At 42.5% G+C, this 13,103-nt stretch overlaps 2 protein-coding genes across 5 annotated transcripts; both read right to left on the reverse strand.

The window, feature by feature from the left end:
- Positions 1–1,008: 1,008 nt before the first annotated feature.
- On the reverse strand, positions 1,009–3,782 carry si:ch73-330k17.3. The gene is made up of 4 exons (XM_010883731.3): positions 3,020–3,782; positions 1,849–1,936; positions 1,374–1,584; positions 1,009–1,266 (listed from the first exon to the last, which is right to left on the reverse strand). Exons 1-4 carry the CDS (start codon positions 3,381–3,383, stop codon positions 1,213–1,215), a joined length of 717 nt encoding a protein of 238 aa, XP_010882033.2. The 5' UTR covers positions 3,384–3,782; the 3' UTR covers positions 1,009–1,212.
- A 572-nt stretch (positions 3,783–4,354) lies between these two features.
- Positions 4,355–13,040, reverse strand: eif3ja (eukaryotic translation initiation factor 3, subunit Ja). Of its 4 annotated transcripts, none has more exons than XM_013138924.3 (8): positions 12,956–13,040; positions 12,755–12,852; positions 11,858–11,912; positions 11,673–11,764; positions 11,459–11,570; positions 6,171–6,332; positions 5,860–5,933; positions 4,355–5,598 (listed from the first exon to the last, which is right to left on the reverse strand). In XM_013138924.3, the coding sequence occupies exons 1-8, from the start codon at positions 12,975–12,977 to the stop codon at positions 5,467–5,469; spliced, it is 747 nt and encodes a 248-aa protein (XP_012994378.1). In that variant the 5' UTR covers positions 12,978–13,040; the 3' UTR covers positions 4,355–5,466. The 4 variants fall into 4 exon arrangements, with proteins under 4 accessions (XP_012994378.1, XP_019895999.1, XP_010882032.1 ...); XM_020040440.2 differs by having other exon boundaries at positions 4,355–5,601; XM_010883730.3 differs by having other exon boundaries at positions 11,673–11,767.
- Positions 13,041–13,103: the final 63 nt, after the last annotated feature.

Consider the following 13,103-nt stretch of genomic DNA (forward strand, 5'->3'; position numbering starts at 1 on the left):
ATCATGTTTATTCACAATATTCAAAACTATACACAGGCAATGTTAACAACAGAAAATACAATGATTGGGATGTTATTCCAGATGGGCTGTATTCAGACAGGATGCTGAAAACATGGACTACAGAGTGCTGTGTAATATTATACATATACACCAATCAGCCATAACATCATAATCACTGACAGGTGAAGTGAATGACACTAATAATCTCGTTATTGTGGCACCTCTCAGTGGGTGGGATATATTAGGCGGCAAGTGAACGTTTTCTGTCCTAGAAGTTTGTGTGTTAGAAGCAGGAAAAATGGGCAAGCGGATCTGAGCAATTTTGACAATGGCCAAATTGTGATGGCTAGATGACTGGGTTAGGGCATCTCCAAAACTGCAGCCCTTGTGGGGTGTTCCTGGTCTGCAATGGTCATTACCTATCAGAAATGGTCCAAGGAAGGAAAAGTGGTGAACCGGCAACAGGGTCATGGGCAGGCAAGCTCACTGATCACATGGGGAGCGAAGGCTACTTACCTGGAGAACACATGGCCACCAGGATGCACCTATGGGAAGAAGGCAACCAGCGGAGGCAGTGTGATGCTTTGGGCAATGTCCTGCTGGGAAACCTTGGGTCCTCCCATTCATGTGGATGTTACTTTGACACGTACCACCTACCTAAGCATTGTTGCAGACCATGTCCACCCTTTCATGGCAAAGGTATTCCCTGATGGCAACTGGCCTCTTTCAGCAGGATAATGTGCCTTGCCACAAAGCAAAAATGGTTCAGGAATGGTTTGTGGAACATAACAATGAGTTCAAGGTGTGACTTGACCTCCAAATTCAATTAAGCATCTGTGGAATGTGCTGGACAAACAGGTCCGATCCATGGAGGCCCCACCAAGCAACTACAGGACTTAAAGGATCTGCTGCTAATGTCTTTGGTACCAGATACCACAGCACAACTTCAGAGGTCTAGTGGAGTCCATGCTCGACGGATCAGGGGTTGTTTTGGCGGCAAATGGGGGACCCACACAATATTAGGCAGCGTGGTCATAATGTTATGGCTGACTGGTGTATATTTAGTATATGTTTTTATGTTATTGATTTAGTTACATCCAAGATAAGTCTGCTGCTGTCACGTTGAAATCAGTCCCATGGTGTATTTGAAAATAGCTGCCATTCAATATTTGTTTACATCAGGTTTTCTTTTCCTCAATGCAAACCATCAGTTCACAGAATTTGGACAGCCAGGCACCAAGCACACAAATATCCCTCTGCATTACTCTGATTGAAAAAAAAAGAAAAAGTCAAAAAGCTAAATTTTTCATTCCTAGCAAGTGAAGATAGTCCGTTTATCATAGGGCATGATCATTAAACAATGTGAAGCTCACCTTCAGGTTGTGGTGGCAGATGTGGTTGTGTTGGTGAGGCCCATTCAGGTGGCTTTGGACACACATGCCAAAGCGATGCACAGCAGGTGGGGTCAGAGGGCGCACATGTCTTGGGGCAGGAGTTTGACAAAGGGGTCTCAAACCAGACAGCTTGAGCAGGAGGTGTGCTGGCAGGGACCCTTGACACTCCTGCTTCTCCAGAGAGACTGGCCTGCAAAGGAGCAAGAGGGACAGTCATCCGAACAGGCATTTAAGGGACAGTGAAAAGATAGAACATGAGAGGAAAGTGACAGGCTTCTGTGTTAGAAGCTAGGACTGGAGTGACAACTCAGAACGGAAACCTAGAACTCCCGTTCTGACATTAAGATTGCAGCTGAGCCCCGAGGCAGAACCTCAAAGGACCCATGGACGAAAGTAAGAGTGCACAACGTAGGGTTCGGCCACAGGGTTTCCCAGCTCAGATGGATCCACCCACCTGGCAGAGCAGATTTCGGACGGGTTGGCTTGGCAGTACTCCCAGGTACATTCTGGACGGCATGACTCCACGTCGAGGGTCTCTAGCACTGACATGAAACACCGAAGCCACACAGCTTATGAGACAAACGGCAGTGAATTGAAGCTAATACTAACATTCATGTTAATCTGGTAAAACTAGAAGTTTAAAGTAATGTGTAAAATTAGTAGTGCTATGCAAAGCAATGGCTGGTACAGACAGGCAGCCCAATTCAACCCCCCCCCCCCCCCCCCATCCCAACAACGGTTTTGATCCATTGCATCCGATATGCCTCAGATCTTCTCCTAATGGTTAGAACTGGGCTGTGTGATACAAGTCTTCAGCCAACCGCCCTACACTGAAATAGGAGAATTTTCAACAATTGAATCGTTGACAGATAAGAGCATTTATTTCACCACACGTCCAGATAAGCGGCTAATTACGCGTTAACTGTTAACAGGAGAAAGTTACTTGGAATCAAAGGAATCCTTGACACCAACGCTATCACTTTTCACAGCTTGTAAAACGAGGTTGACGTCATTGTTGCCATTTTCTAATGTGTATAGAACGTAACAGAGTAGGTTACACATCACGCACATCTATTTAAAGCACATTGTAGTACTGATTTTGAATTACAAACATTTGCACCTTTCAAGTGTCAAGTGACTTATGCAGAACCAGCCTGTGATCCTAATGGGAAGATTTAGTTGCTGCTTCTCACATTCAAAACCGATTCAGCTTCATCATGATTCATTGTTGTGTAATTTAGTATTATGCTGCACACTTAAGTGACTGTGGATGTTGTAACCAACTACTGCAGCCATCAAATTATCTCCTGCACAGGGGCTCGAATCTCTGGGGCTAAATCCTCTGGGGCTGATGGCCATTCAGGCGTAGAAAAAAGAAATAGCATATTAAGTTTTTTGTTTTTTTTACTGAAGCCACTAACAGGAGCTCAGAACAAAGACCAATAAAGGGCCATACAGAAATTAAACATTTTACGGTTTAATTATTATTATTTTTTGATTTGAAGGGGGTGTTGCATCATTTCATCTTTGGGGCCAATGATTTCCCAATCCGGGGCTGGTCCCGTTGTCTCCATAACAGGTGTGTTAGACAGGCCGTGTCGGAGGAGGCTGTCAGTGCATCCTACCTGTTTTACAGATCCCCTTACGTTCCTCCGGTTCTCCTTCAGTGGGCAGGACGGCCTGCTGGTAGACACACACCAGCCCCTCGTCGCACTTCCCCAGGTAGTCCCAGGCCCCCCCGCAGCCCTCCCCCGCGGTCCTGGCACACGCCGGGCAGCAGCCGCAGACGCCCGTGGTCAGCCCGCCTCTACACTGGAGCCTGAGGGCGCGACGGGAGGTGCAGTGAATCCTCTCGCAAGGTGGGCAGTGGAGGGCCTGGAGTGTCTGGGGAGGCCCTGACAGGGGGGCGTCTGACCCCGACACCACGGTCACCGCTGCGGCCAACACCCACAACAGCAGCGTTCGTTTATGACCGAGACCGATGGACATTGCTGGTGGTTTTTCACGTATGAAGAGGAGAGCGGGGTTTTATACAGCTGGTTGTTGGGTTGATGCCACCGGTGACACCCCCCCCCACCCCACAATTGTAGCCAATAGACAGAGGGGGGTTTTGCAGTGAGTACTGACTGAAATCTGCTGTTAATTATACATCCATCCCTTATCTTTATGATCTTCTTTGTTGTGTTAATTTTTCTTTTTTAAATACATCTTTCTTTTTGAGTGATTTTTTTTTGGTAGATAAGCTTGATCCACAACAGGTATAAAAGACTAACACAAAGACCCTTTGTAATTCATGTCACATGACCAGAACCAAGAGGGGCAATCAGTGGGATCAGATAGGGACTTATTTTCCCAGAACAAAGTAACAACATTAGGACAAAGGCAGGTTATCTGAACAACCTTCTGAGTTTTTCGTTTTAAAACCTGTAATAAAAACCTAGCGAGTCGTGTGCCTAAAAACACGCACACATGTCAAACATCAAAGCTAAGAACTAATCGTTGGAGCAAAAACCTTTTGGGGTTCTTGGTTAACAGTATAATCAAATAACTTTTTCTATTCAATCTGGTATTTGGTTCTCCTTTAAGCTCGGAGCATCATCAGCAAATCAACCAATGAGATTTGATGATTGTAAATAATCCAAAAAAACAAAAGATAATTAGCAACCAATTATTTTAACAATAATTTTATTTAATTAGGTCCATAATAAATAAAATAAAACACTTCAGTCTTTAATATAATGTTCCTAATTCCATTGACAATCCAGAAAATGTAGTGTGGTGGAAAAAGAAAACTAGTATTGATCTCACAGTACAATATTCTTGTTCCCATTTGGTGGTCCAAAGAGACGTCTCTATGGTGGTTAATAAGAGACCTCTCCTACATTACTTGAAAATGTGCAACGTTAGGCCAAGGACACCTAGGATAGTTGTGGAAGATATTGCCTATACGACACTGTTGTAGAAGCCGTTTACACAACATTCCCAGATCAGATCTGCCTGTGTGAATGAAGCCAAAGTCACAGTGCTGCTCCAGGCTCAGTTTTGCTATTACAGACCACTAGTGAAATCCAGTCCTGCCAAAATGCAACATTGCAAATTATTTCTGGGAACACTTTCTCATTTCAATAGTAACAGTTAACAGTGTGGTTTCATTCTATTCATCTCGGCAGTGTATGAGTCTGTGTTCACAGAGTTGTATGCACTCCCTAAACAAGCTTTTGTTAATGTTAAAATAATCCTGCCAAACATGTTATAGGGGGTGATGTAGAAGGAAGGAATGTCACATTTTATAATCAAGATAGAGATATTCAATAAATTGTTACTACAATGCAAACATTCCTCAGAGTACCCAACATTTTCATCACAATGTTGCTTTTCTCAAGTGGATTTACTGCCTCATTTGGACATTTTCTCCATTCAAATAATGTAATCTATACCAAAGGATGAAAGACAAATAATTTGTCCTTCTTCAAGTAAAATATATATAGTAAATGGAATATTCCATGAGACAGCCATCAAATTTGCATAGAACACCCAATTTTCTTTTTTTTTTTTGCAGTTATCAAACAGTAGGAGTGAATTTTGTCAATGGATTCTTTTGTCTAAGATCAAATTGAATTCATTTTAGAATTGGAAGTAACAAATAAGTATTCCAACGTTTTATTCAACCAACCTCATCCTGTCACTGTGAGGGAGGGGATTACATTTTCTAAATCCAGGACAGTCTTATACCAAAAGGGACTCAAGGTTCCGTCACTCGTTGGTCAAAAGGTTGAGGAATCAAAGGTCATGTGTAATGATGGAAACAACCGCGTTGCGGTCAAATGTTCTTCATCACACCACCCATGACTTCTTTCAGGATCTTGTTGGTTGTGGCAGGCAGTGGATTTCACTGGATCTTGTCTGGGTCAGGGTTCGGGGACGCTCTGAAAGTGGATAGCTCCAGCAGAGCTGAGAGGGAACGGAAAATACAGTGGAAGCCTCACAAATGACTCCCCACCCCCTAGTAGAGCACCTTTGACCAGGGCACACAGGGAATAAGGTGCATTGGAGACAAATGCTGAATGTCACGTCACATGAAGTCCTCGTAGTCCTGCGCGTAGCCCCCATCAAACTCTCCGTAGTCCGCTAGGTCATCCTTCATCTTGGCCTTCATCCCTCCTGCGGGAACCACGCCCTTCTTCTTCTTCTTCCCTTTATTAAGCTGCTGTTGGAAAGACAGGACCTTCAGTACTGACTGAGCAAGTCACACATTCCTGTCTTATGTGAATTATTGTAGCTTTTTAAGTGCGCTCCTCAACATGTACCGCGACACACTAAATAGCGTTTCAATCTCATTCCGTTATGCTTTTTTTGTTTTACATGAGGTAAGAATTATTCTAATTTACATGTTGCCAGTGTCTGCTGGGAACGATTTCCTGTCCATTTCAGGAATATGAAGAGATCAGCCACTCCAACAGCCTACCTTTTCCTGTTTCTGTTTCTCACCCAGTAACACTGTCAGAGAGTTGCTCACTTTTTTCAAATCCTCCACCTCCACTGTAACAAAATGAGGCACACAGTTTAGAATGTTTGAAAATGTTTAGGATGCTTTAGAATGATAATTTCACACTGAACAACATTATAGCGCATAATACAGAATATAAATACATCTCTTCATTTAATATAAAATCGATATGATTAACTATTTTGCCCCCAGGGGGAAAACGGTCTTCGACAAACAAGAACTGCTATAAAGAATAAGGTCATACTCTGACTAGACTGTTTAATACTCACATGAAAGACAGAGATCTCGAAACAGGGACTCCAGGAATCCGCAATAGTGTACGGAACTCTCATACGGGGAAATCTTGTCTTTCAACAACTTTTCAAACTCTGTGAAGTCATCTTTAGATGAGGGACTTATAGCATCGATTCCTTTCACGTTGTTGACCACACCTGACAGGTTGACAGGAAACTTTATATTAACAACGTCCGTTAATAATTTCTAAACCTGATACTTATTAGACTTGAACCTGAAACCTGATACTTGGTGCAAAAAAATAAAATAAAAAAAATAAATCGGCATTTTGAACACTGTCCATGATAAATATTTACCATGCTATGCACAAACATACCATTATATACAGGAGCCATATGTACACCAAGTATTTACACTGCTCAGAAAAATTAAGACTTAAATCCCACATCCGGTTTCAATAAATAAAATACACTAAAGATCAACATTTTTATACTGTACTTTGTGTAATTCGTTGAGAACAAAATGACGTAACAACAGCCAATAGAAACCAAAATCACCAATTGATTGAGGGCTTGATTCAAACGCACACTGAAAATCTAAGTAAACAATTGAAATTATAGGCTGTTCCACCTTGGGTGAATTTCATCACAGCAACTCAAATTGTGACACAGTAGTGTGTATGGCCCCCACATGCCTGTATGCACTCCCAACAACATTTGGGCAAGCTCCTGATGAGACAGCGGATGGTGTCCTGGGGTATCTCCTCCCAGACCTGGATCAGGGCATCAGTGAGGTTCCCACTTGAATTCAGGTCTGGGGAACTTGAGGGCCAGTCAATGGCATCAATGCCTTCATCATCCAGGAACTGCCTACACACTTCGGCCACTAGGTTGTGCATTGTCCTGCACCAGAAGGAACCCAGGGCCCACTGTACCAGTGCAAGATCTGTCGATGGGTCTGTGGATTTCATCCCGGTAATAGCAATCAGGGTACTGTTGGCCAGAACTTGGAAGTCTGTGCAACCCTCCAAGGATATAACTCCCCAGACCAACACTGACCCACCGCCAAACCAGTCATGCTGGATGATGTTGCAGGCAGCATAACGTTCACCGTGGAATTCCCAGGTCTCTTTCACGTCTGTGACATGCTCAGTGTGAACCTGCTCTCATCTGTAAAGACAGCGGAGTGCCAATGGCAGACCTGCCAATTCTGGTGTTCTCTGCCAATCGAGCTGCATGGTGCTGGGCTGTGAGCACTAAAGGACGTCGGGCACTCATGCCACCCTCTTGGGGTCTGTTTCTGACAGTTTGGTCAAAAACATGCACACCAGTGGCCTGCTGGACATCATTTTGCAGGGCTCTAGCAGTGCTCCTCCTGGTATCTCCTCCACGCTTTTGAGACTGTACTGGGAAACATAGTAAACATTCTTGCGACAGAACACATGGATGTGCCACCCTGGAGTTGTTAGAAATCGGCGGTTACGTAAAGTGGTAAAATTATGTAGAACCCGTATCAAATCGAGGGAGAAGTTTGCTCAAGTTTATTGGAAAATTGCAGCACAGATGTCATTCGGTGAACATTCCATTATCTTCTCACTGTAATGATGGTTACCAGCTAACCTATACATTAAGGGCGTTTCTACATAGCAAAGATCATGTTTTTAGAAGTCTACCCCCATGCCAAATGGCCATCGTAAACATTCCTTTGGTCATTAAAGCACAACCTACAGAGAGATAATCTAAAAAGATGTGTAACCTGAATGGGTAGGAGGCACCGCCTCATGCCACCAGTAGTGACAAGGACACTAGACAAGGACAAAACTACAGAAAAATCAGTCAGGAAGGATAAGGAGAGAGCAATTGTCTGGCCACCACCTGCAAAACCATTCCCTTTTTGGGGGTTGTCTTGCGGTTGCCTCTACAGCGCACCTGTTGTCACTTTCATTTGCACCAAAACAGGTGACATTGATTCACAATTGCTTATGCTTCCTAAGTGGACAGATTGATATCCCTGAGGTCTATTGACTTGGTGTTATACTGTGATGATTATGTGCTCCCTTAATTTTTTGAGTGTATTTTATTCTTGACAATAGGGTTGTCACAATATCCGATTTTCACTACACGATTATCGTGGACTAAATAATTCAAGGTAATGATATTATCGTGGTATCTACAGAAAATTTGAAGTAAAAAAAAAATGCTATCAGTCAAATTCATCTTCAATTTTGTTTAATGTGGGTTTTCTTTCTCTTTTTTTGGCAAATTAATTACACTCAAAATACGAGTGTATGCAGGTGGAGAGAGTCTGTAATCATAACTCTACAAATAAAAAAATTTAAGCGTACAAAAAGAACAATTACACTTAATGGACAGTGAAAAGGCAACCAGATGAACTGCTAAACAAAAGACCCGCAAGGCCTAACACCGAGAGGAGTTTTTGGAAAAATACAGAACATTTTTGTCTAGTGAACCGGCGCTAACTGAAACGCTAGTGTAACGGTCCAGGATTTTCCATGAATAAGCTATGGAAAAACCGGCAGGAATTCTTTTCCATTGGGAATACGCTACAAAAACGGTACGTTTTGCGGCTCTCTCGCGGGGGTTGTTGTGGGGCTAACGAGTGGATTACAATGCCAGTGCATAGGTCCAGTCTCCCTGTTTAAGCACATGCATCGTTTGTCTATAATTGACATGAATAAGTTATCGACAAACCGAGTTTTGGAAAAATTCAACTTTAGTTTCGCCTAGTGAAGACGATATTATCATGTGTATTATTAACATTATATCAATATTTAATTTTTTTAATATCACGGTTCTCGTCAATACTGGTATATCACGACACCCCTAATTGACAATATCATGATGCACAACGAACAAACAGTTAATAACGTATCTCAACTGACATCGAGCTGTCAATCTTGTGAACGGACCAGGTGAAACATCAGTTAATGTGCTCTTCAGCCAGGCATTTAGCCCTCATTGAGCCTGTGATCACTCTAGACAATAGATTCTACTAAATCACTGAAACATAAATGATCAAATATATCACTCAAAATGTGGGGAAACTCAGCAAGCCCTTTTCAGCAGGCCCGAAGGGTGGAAGTGACTGTGGTGAGCCAGCAGGGAGGGGGCTTGAAGAGCAGCTATTTATGGGCCAAGGCCATCTTTGTTGTGAGATGTGGTGAAGACTTTGTTCCTTTGGGTGATGTTGTATGTGATATCAGCATGTGTGGAGATTGGGGGGCTGGTTACGTCTTCATTGTTAAAACATGCATGTGCTAGACTTAAGGGATAAATGTGTTACTGTAAACATACCTAATGTCATGCTTGATTTTCAATTAGCTAACCTGCAAGATACAGCATCGTCTGTCTGGAACTTAATAAACATTTAGATGCCCTATGCAAGTTTACGCCACCTATCGGCAAGGAGTTGAATATCGGTTCTATAACTCCATTAGGATCTGACACTACATTAACATTACTAAGAGCATACTGACAGGTCTAAAGCTGTGTAAGCTGGAACTGTCGATGCTGGAGCAATGAACACAGACATTCATTTTAGATGGGGTCGAAGTTGATGGATCCTTTCCATAACTACAGAATAAACTAAGTAAACCGCTAAATCAATCTAGTATAGGGTGACCACATTTTCATTCCCCGAAACCGGGACGCTGGTGTAGGCCTACTGCACGTTCACGCACACATGTTGGTCATTGCGCGTGTTTGTGGAGCAGGCCCAGTTTGTTACGGTTTTCACTGTGGTATGTTTTTCCTCTCCTTGTTGCTTTGTTTGTTTGGCTCCGACTCTTATTTTGGTGAAAACCGGGTCAATTTGGTAGTGAATGCCGTAGTGTTTTACAGATATTCCTCGGGACCGGGACACCTGGCTAGAATCCAGGACAATCCCGGGCAAACCGGAACGCTTGGTCACCCTAGTAACTTTCACTTAACTATTTTAGCTAGATGGTTAGATAGCTATCTAATGTAACCTTACTTGTCAAGTAGAAAAGTAGCTAACTCTGCATCACTGTTCATACAAATGTCAGCTCTCGCCATCTAACACCAATAAGCCAAATGCACCCTGGTTTTACTCCAATCCTTTGTCTGATGCTCACGTTGCTTACGTATATTTTTATTTCTGGAGTGTTCAGTGTGGGCTACATAAACCCAAGCAAAACTTGTCATTGGTCTTCACCTCACACCTTCAAGGAAGCACATGCCTACGAACGCCCTGGCATTCTATGTTTTACTTCCAACCATGGCAGTGGGGATCATGTCAGTTTTTAACGTAAACTAATAGGATATTTTAAATGGACAATTCTGCATAGGGAACCTTTAAACCATGCATTTCTGTTGATAAATTCTGCAGTAACTTTAGGGAGGCTGGAATGTAAATCAATTCAATGGCTCGAATGAGTGTAAGATCATAAGACAGTGTAAAACAGTGCCATAGTGGATTTTAACTCTGCATTTCAAAGGCCTGAAAACTGGACCGCATTTTGGGGAATATCCTGCCTCCACATAGAGTTCAGCCGATGTGGCTGAATTTTCCTTTTGGTTCACTGTATGTAGCTACTGGTGCATGTAGACAGCTTATCCTCAGTTAATCTTTCTGGTCCCTGCCAGACTTGATATCCCGTCTCCTGCGGGGCAGTCTGCATCTCTAAACACTATGCTGCTTGACGATGCCTATAGAATGTGACGCAATTACTTATAATTAGGTACTTTAAAAAAAAAAAAGCTGCTTTTTGTGTATGCAGTGCGGGCATAGCTTGACAAGTGGGTTTGTTAACATTAGTCACAGCATGTATTAATGTCAGTAGACTGCTGACAGGCACTCTCTGTCCTTCTCCAGGCTGCAGACAATTGAGCCATTTAGAGAATGTTCTTATCCACAGCGACTTGCAGTTGCCAGTTCAAACTCAGTATTTTTCCAAACGTGAAATCTGAGGTGAGGTTGTTTAAGGTTATTTCACCTTTTGGCCAAACAAATATAAGACAACAATATTTTGGTACGAGTAAACAACAAATATTAATGTTTTAAAGTGATATTTTAGACAATTTTCAATTCACTTGTGTAAATAATATTTAGCTAAATTATTAAAAAGGTATTTTGGTTATTGGTATTTTCTTTTGACTGTGTAAATCCCTTGTGGTAGGTGCTGGCGCTTACAGGGAAGAACCCGCAATTCAAACATTTTTGAAAATAAAACAGAACATTCTGCCTGGTACTTTTCATTTTAAAGGGAAAGGGTGCAAATGCTTTTGACTGCATCTGAACTGTTCCTGTACAAAGGCCAACGACTGAGATATGGCTCCCTTACCGAAAGCTTCCTGGGCCAGTAAAAGATCAGCCTCCTCCTGCAGCTTCTTGACTCTGAGTTTTTCTTCTAGCTCCTCCCCTGGCGTTAGTTCTGTTTCCTGGGATTCCTCTAACTACCAAGCAAGCAATGAGAAATATACTTTGAGATCAAACAGCAATATATACAAGTATACTTTGGTAGACCTTTGAGACATCACATTGGCAAAATAACTTACCCTCTTTCTCAACTCTTCTTGTTTTTTCCTTTGTAAACTTTCCTTCTCTTTGATTTTTTCGGCTAATTTCTTCTTTTCTGAAAGTTTGGTCTCTGCTACGAGGATAATGGAATAAATGTTAATGAACGTGAACTAGAAAAATAACCTTTAACGTACGTAGGAACTGGACTGCTAAACGTGTGCACCTGCTTTTTTCTCTTCTGCAATCTTTAATTCCTCCTCTTCATCATCCCAGTTATCCTACAAAGAGTATACAGAGGAGACAAAGACCTTAGAGACAAGGAATGTTGCATCCAGTCATGTATCCATTAATGTTTTTTAAAGCCTTTTTACAACAGTAGCTATCAGAAAGTGACCGATTTTATTCACCACCAAAGCTATTCCAATTTAGCTTATTCATTGTACATCGGTCATTACTACCAGCCTTACATGACAGTTGTCATTAGCTACCATAATTGTATATTCTGTCACTCCAGCTGGCCCCACTTGGAACAACTACTTTCTGATGTTACTCTAAGTAAACAGAAGTGAATACGATGCTCATCTATGTCAAACCGCAGATTACCCAGTTGACAACTATATTGACAGATACTAAATTGGCTAGCAATGCGTGTCCAAGTCAATCTAAGGAGGGCCTGGTGTTTTTGGTTTTCCCTTTTCAATTGGGGCCCAATTAAGACCGTGACAATCAGGATAGGGGAGTTCCTAGCCTAGGTTGCAAGTTAACTATCCAACAGCTGTCAACATATGGTGGTTAAGAACGCTGTAATAGTTGTGGTTAGCGGGCTCTGTTTAGTCAGTTGACAATCTTTCGAGTCTGTCCACATCATGACTGGTCAACAGCAGTAGGCAAGGAATCACGCACCATCCAAATGTTAGCAAACACTTTAAATTGCTAAGGGGCGCCCTACTAGCGCGACAACAGCAGGTAACACAGTAGATATCATATGGATTATATAAACAAAACGCGAATACTGCACAATAGGTTCTCGGCTAGGTGTTCTCAAAGTCAACGAGGACTGATTTAATTAGCCAAGTAGTTACGGAACCGGTAACGTTACTAGCAGTAGGTGGCTAGTTACCTTGATATCTTCATCCTCGTCCTCGCCTTCCCATTTGTCTGCCACAACAGCCTTCTTGGTTACCATAGCCGGCTCGTCCGGATCGAAAGTGTCAGCATCTAAGATAAACAAGGCACACATTTAAACGGTAATTTCGTGTATTTCCATTTCCAATGTTTGCGTCTAAATTCTGTCCCAGCCACACAGATGTAATATTCTTACCCCATGAATCTCCCTCCGCCATCTTGCCTGTGTCAGATGTGAATGAATTCCGTGGGTGTACAACCGTTACGAAGCTATTTGGTTCCGAGAGAACACGAGCTACGTATAAATGCGCCGTGCTCTCATGACCCCATTATTCTTCTCCAGT

Source organism: Esox lucius, chromosome 19 (genome assembly GCF_011004845.1).
Source record: "Esox lucius isolate fEsoLuc1 chromosome 19, fEsoLuc1.pri, whole genome shotgun sequence".
NCBI lineage: Eukaryota > Metazoa > Chordata > Actinopteri > Esociformes > Esocidae > Esox > Esox lucius.

What these genes read in the sequence shown, in the direction of transcription:
- si:ch73-330k17.3 (XM_010883731.3), bottom strand. Translation starts at nt 3,383, where the DNA reads ATGTCCATCGGTCTCGGTCATAAACGAACGCTGCTGTTGTGGGTGTTG. An exon ending in TAAGGGGATCTGTAAAACAG is followed by an intron (nt 1,937 to 3,019) that starts GTAGGATGCACT and finishes GTTTCATGTCAG; the next exon opens with TGCTAGAGACCCTCGACGTG. An exon ending in TCTGCCACCACAACCTGAAG is followed by an intron (nt 1,267 to 1,373) that starts GTGAGCTTCACA and finishes TTTTTCAATCAG; the next exon opens with AGTAATGCAGAGGGATATTT.
- eif3ja (XM_010883729.3), bottom strand. Translation starts at nt 12,977, where the DNA reads ATGGCGGAGGGAGATTCATGGG. An exon ending in GGCGGAGGGAGATTCATGGG is followed by an intron (nt 12,853 to 12,955) that starts GTAAGAATATTA and finishes TGTTTATCTTAG; the next exon opens with ATGCTGACACTTTCGATCCG. An exon ending in ACGAGGATGAAGATATCAAG is followed by an intron (nt 11,913 to 12,754) that starts GTAACTAGCCAC and finishes TACTCTTTGTAG; the next exon opens with GATAACTGGGATGATGAAGA.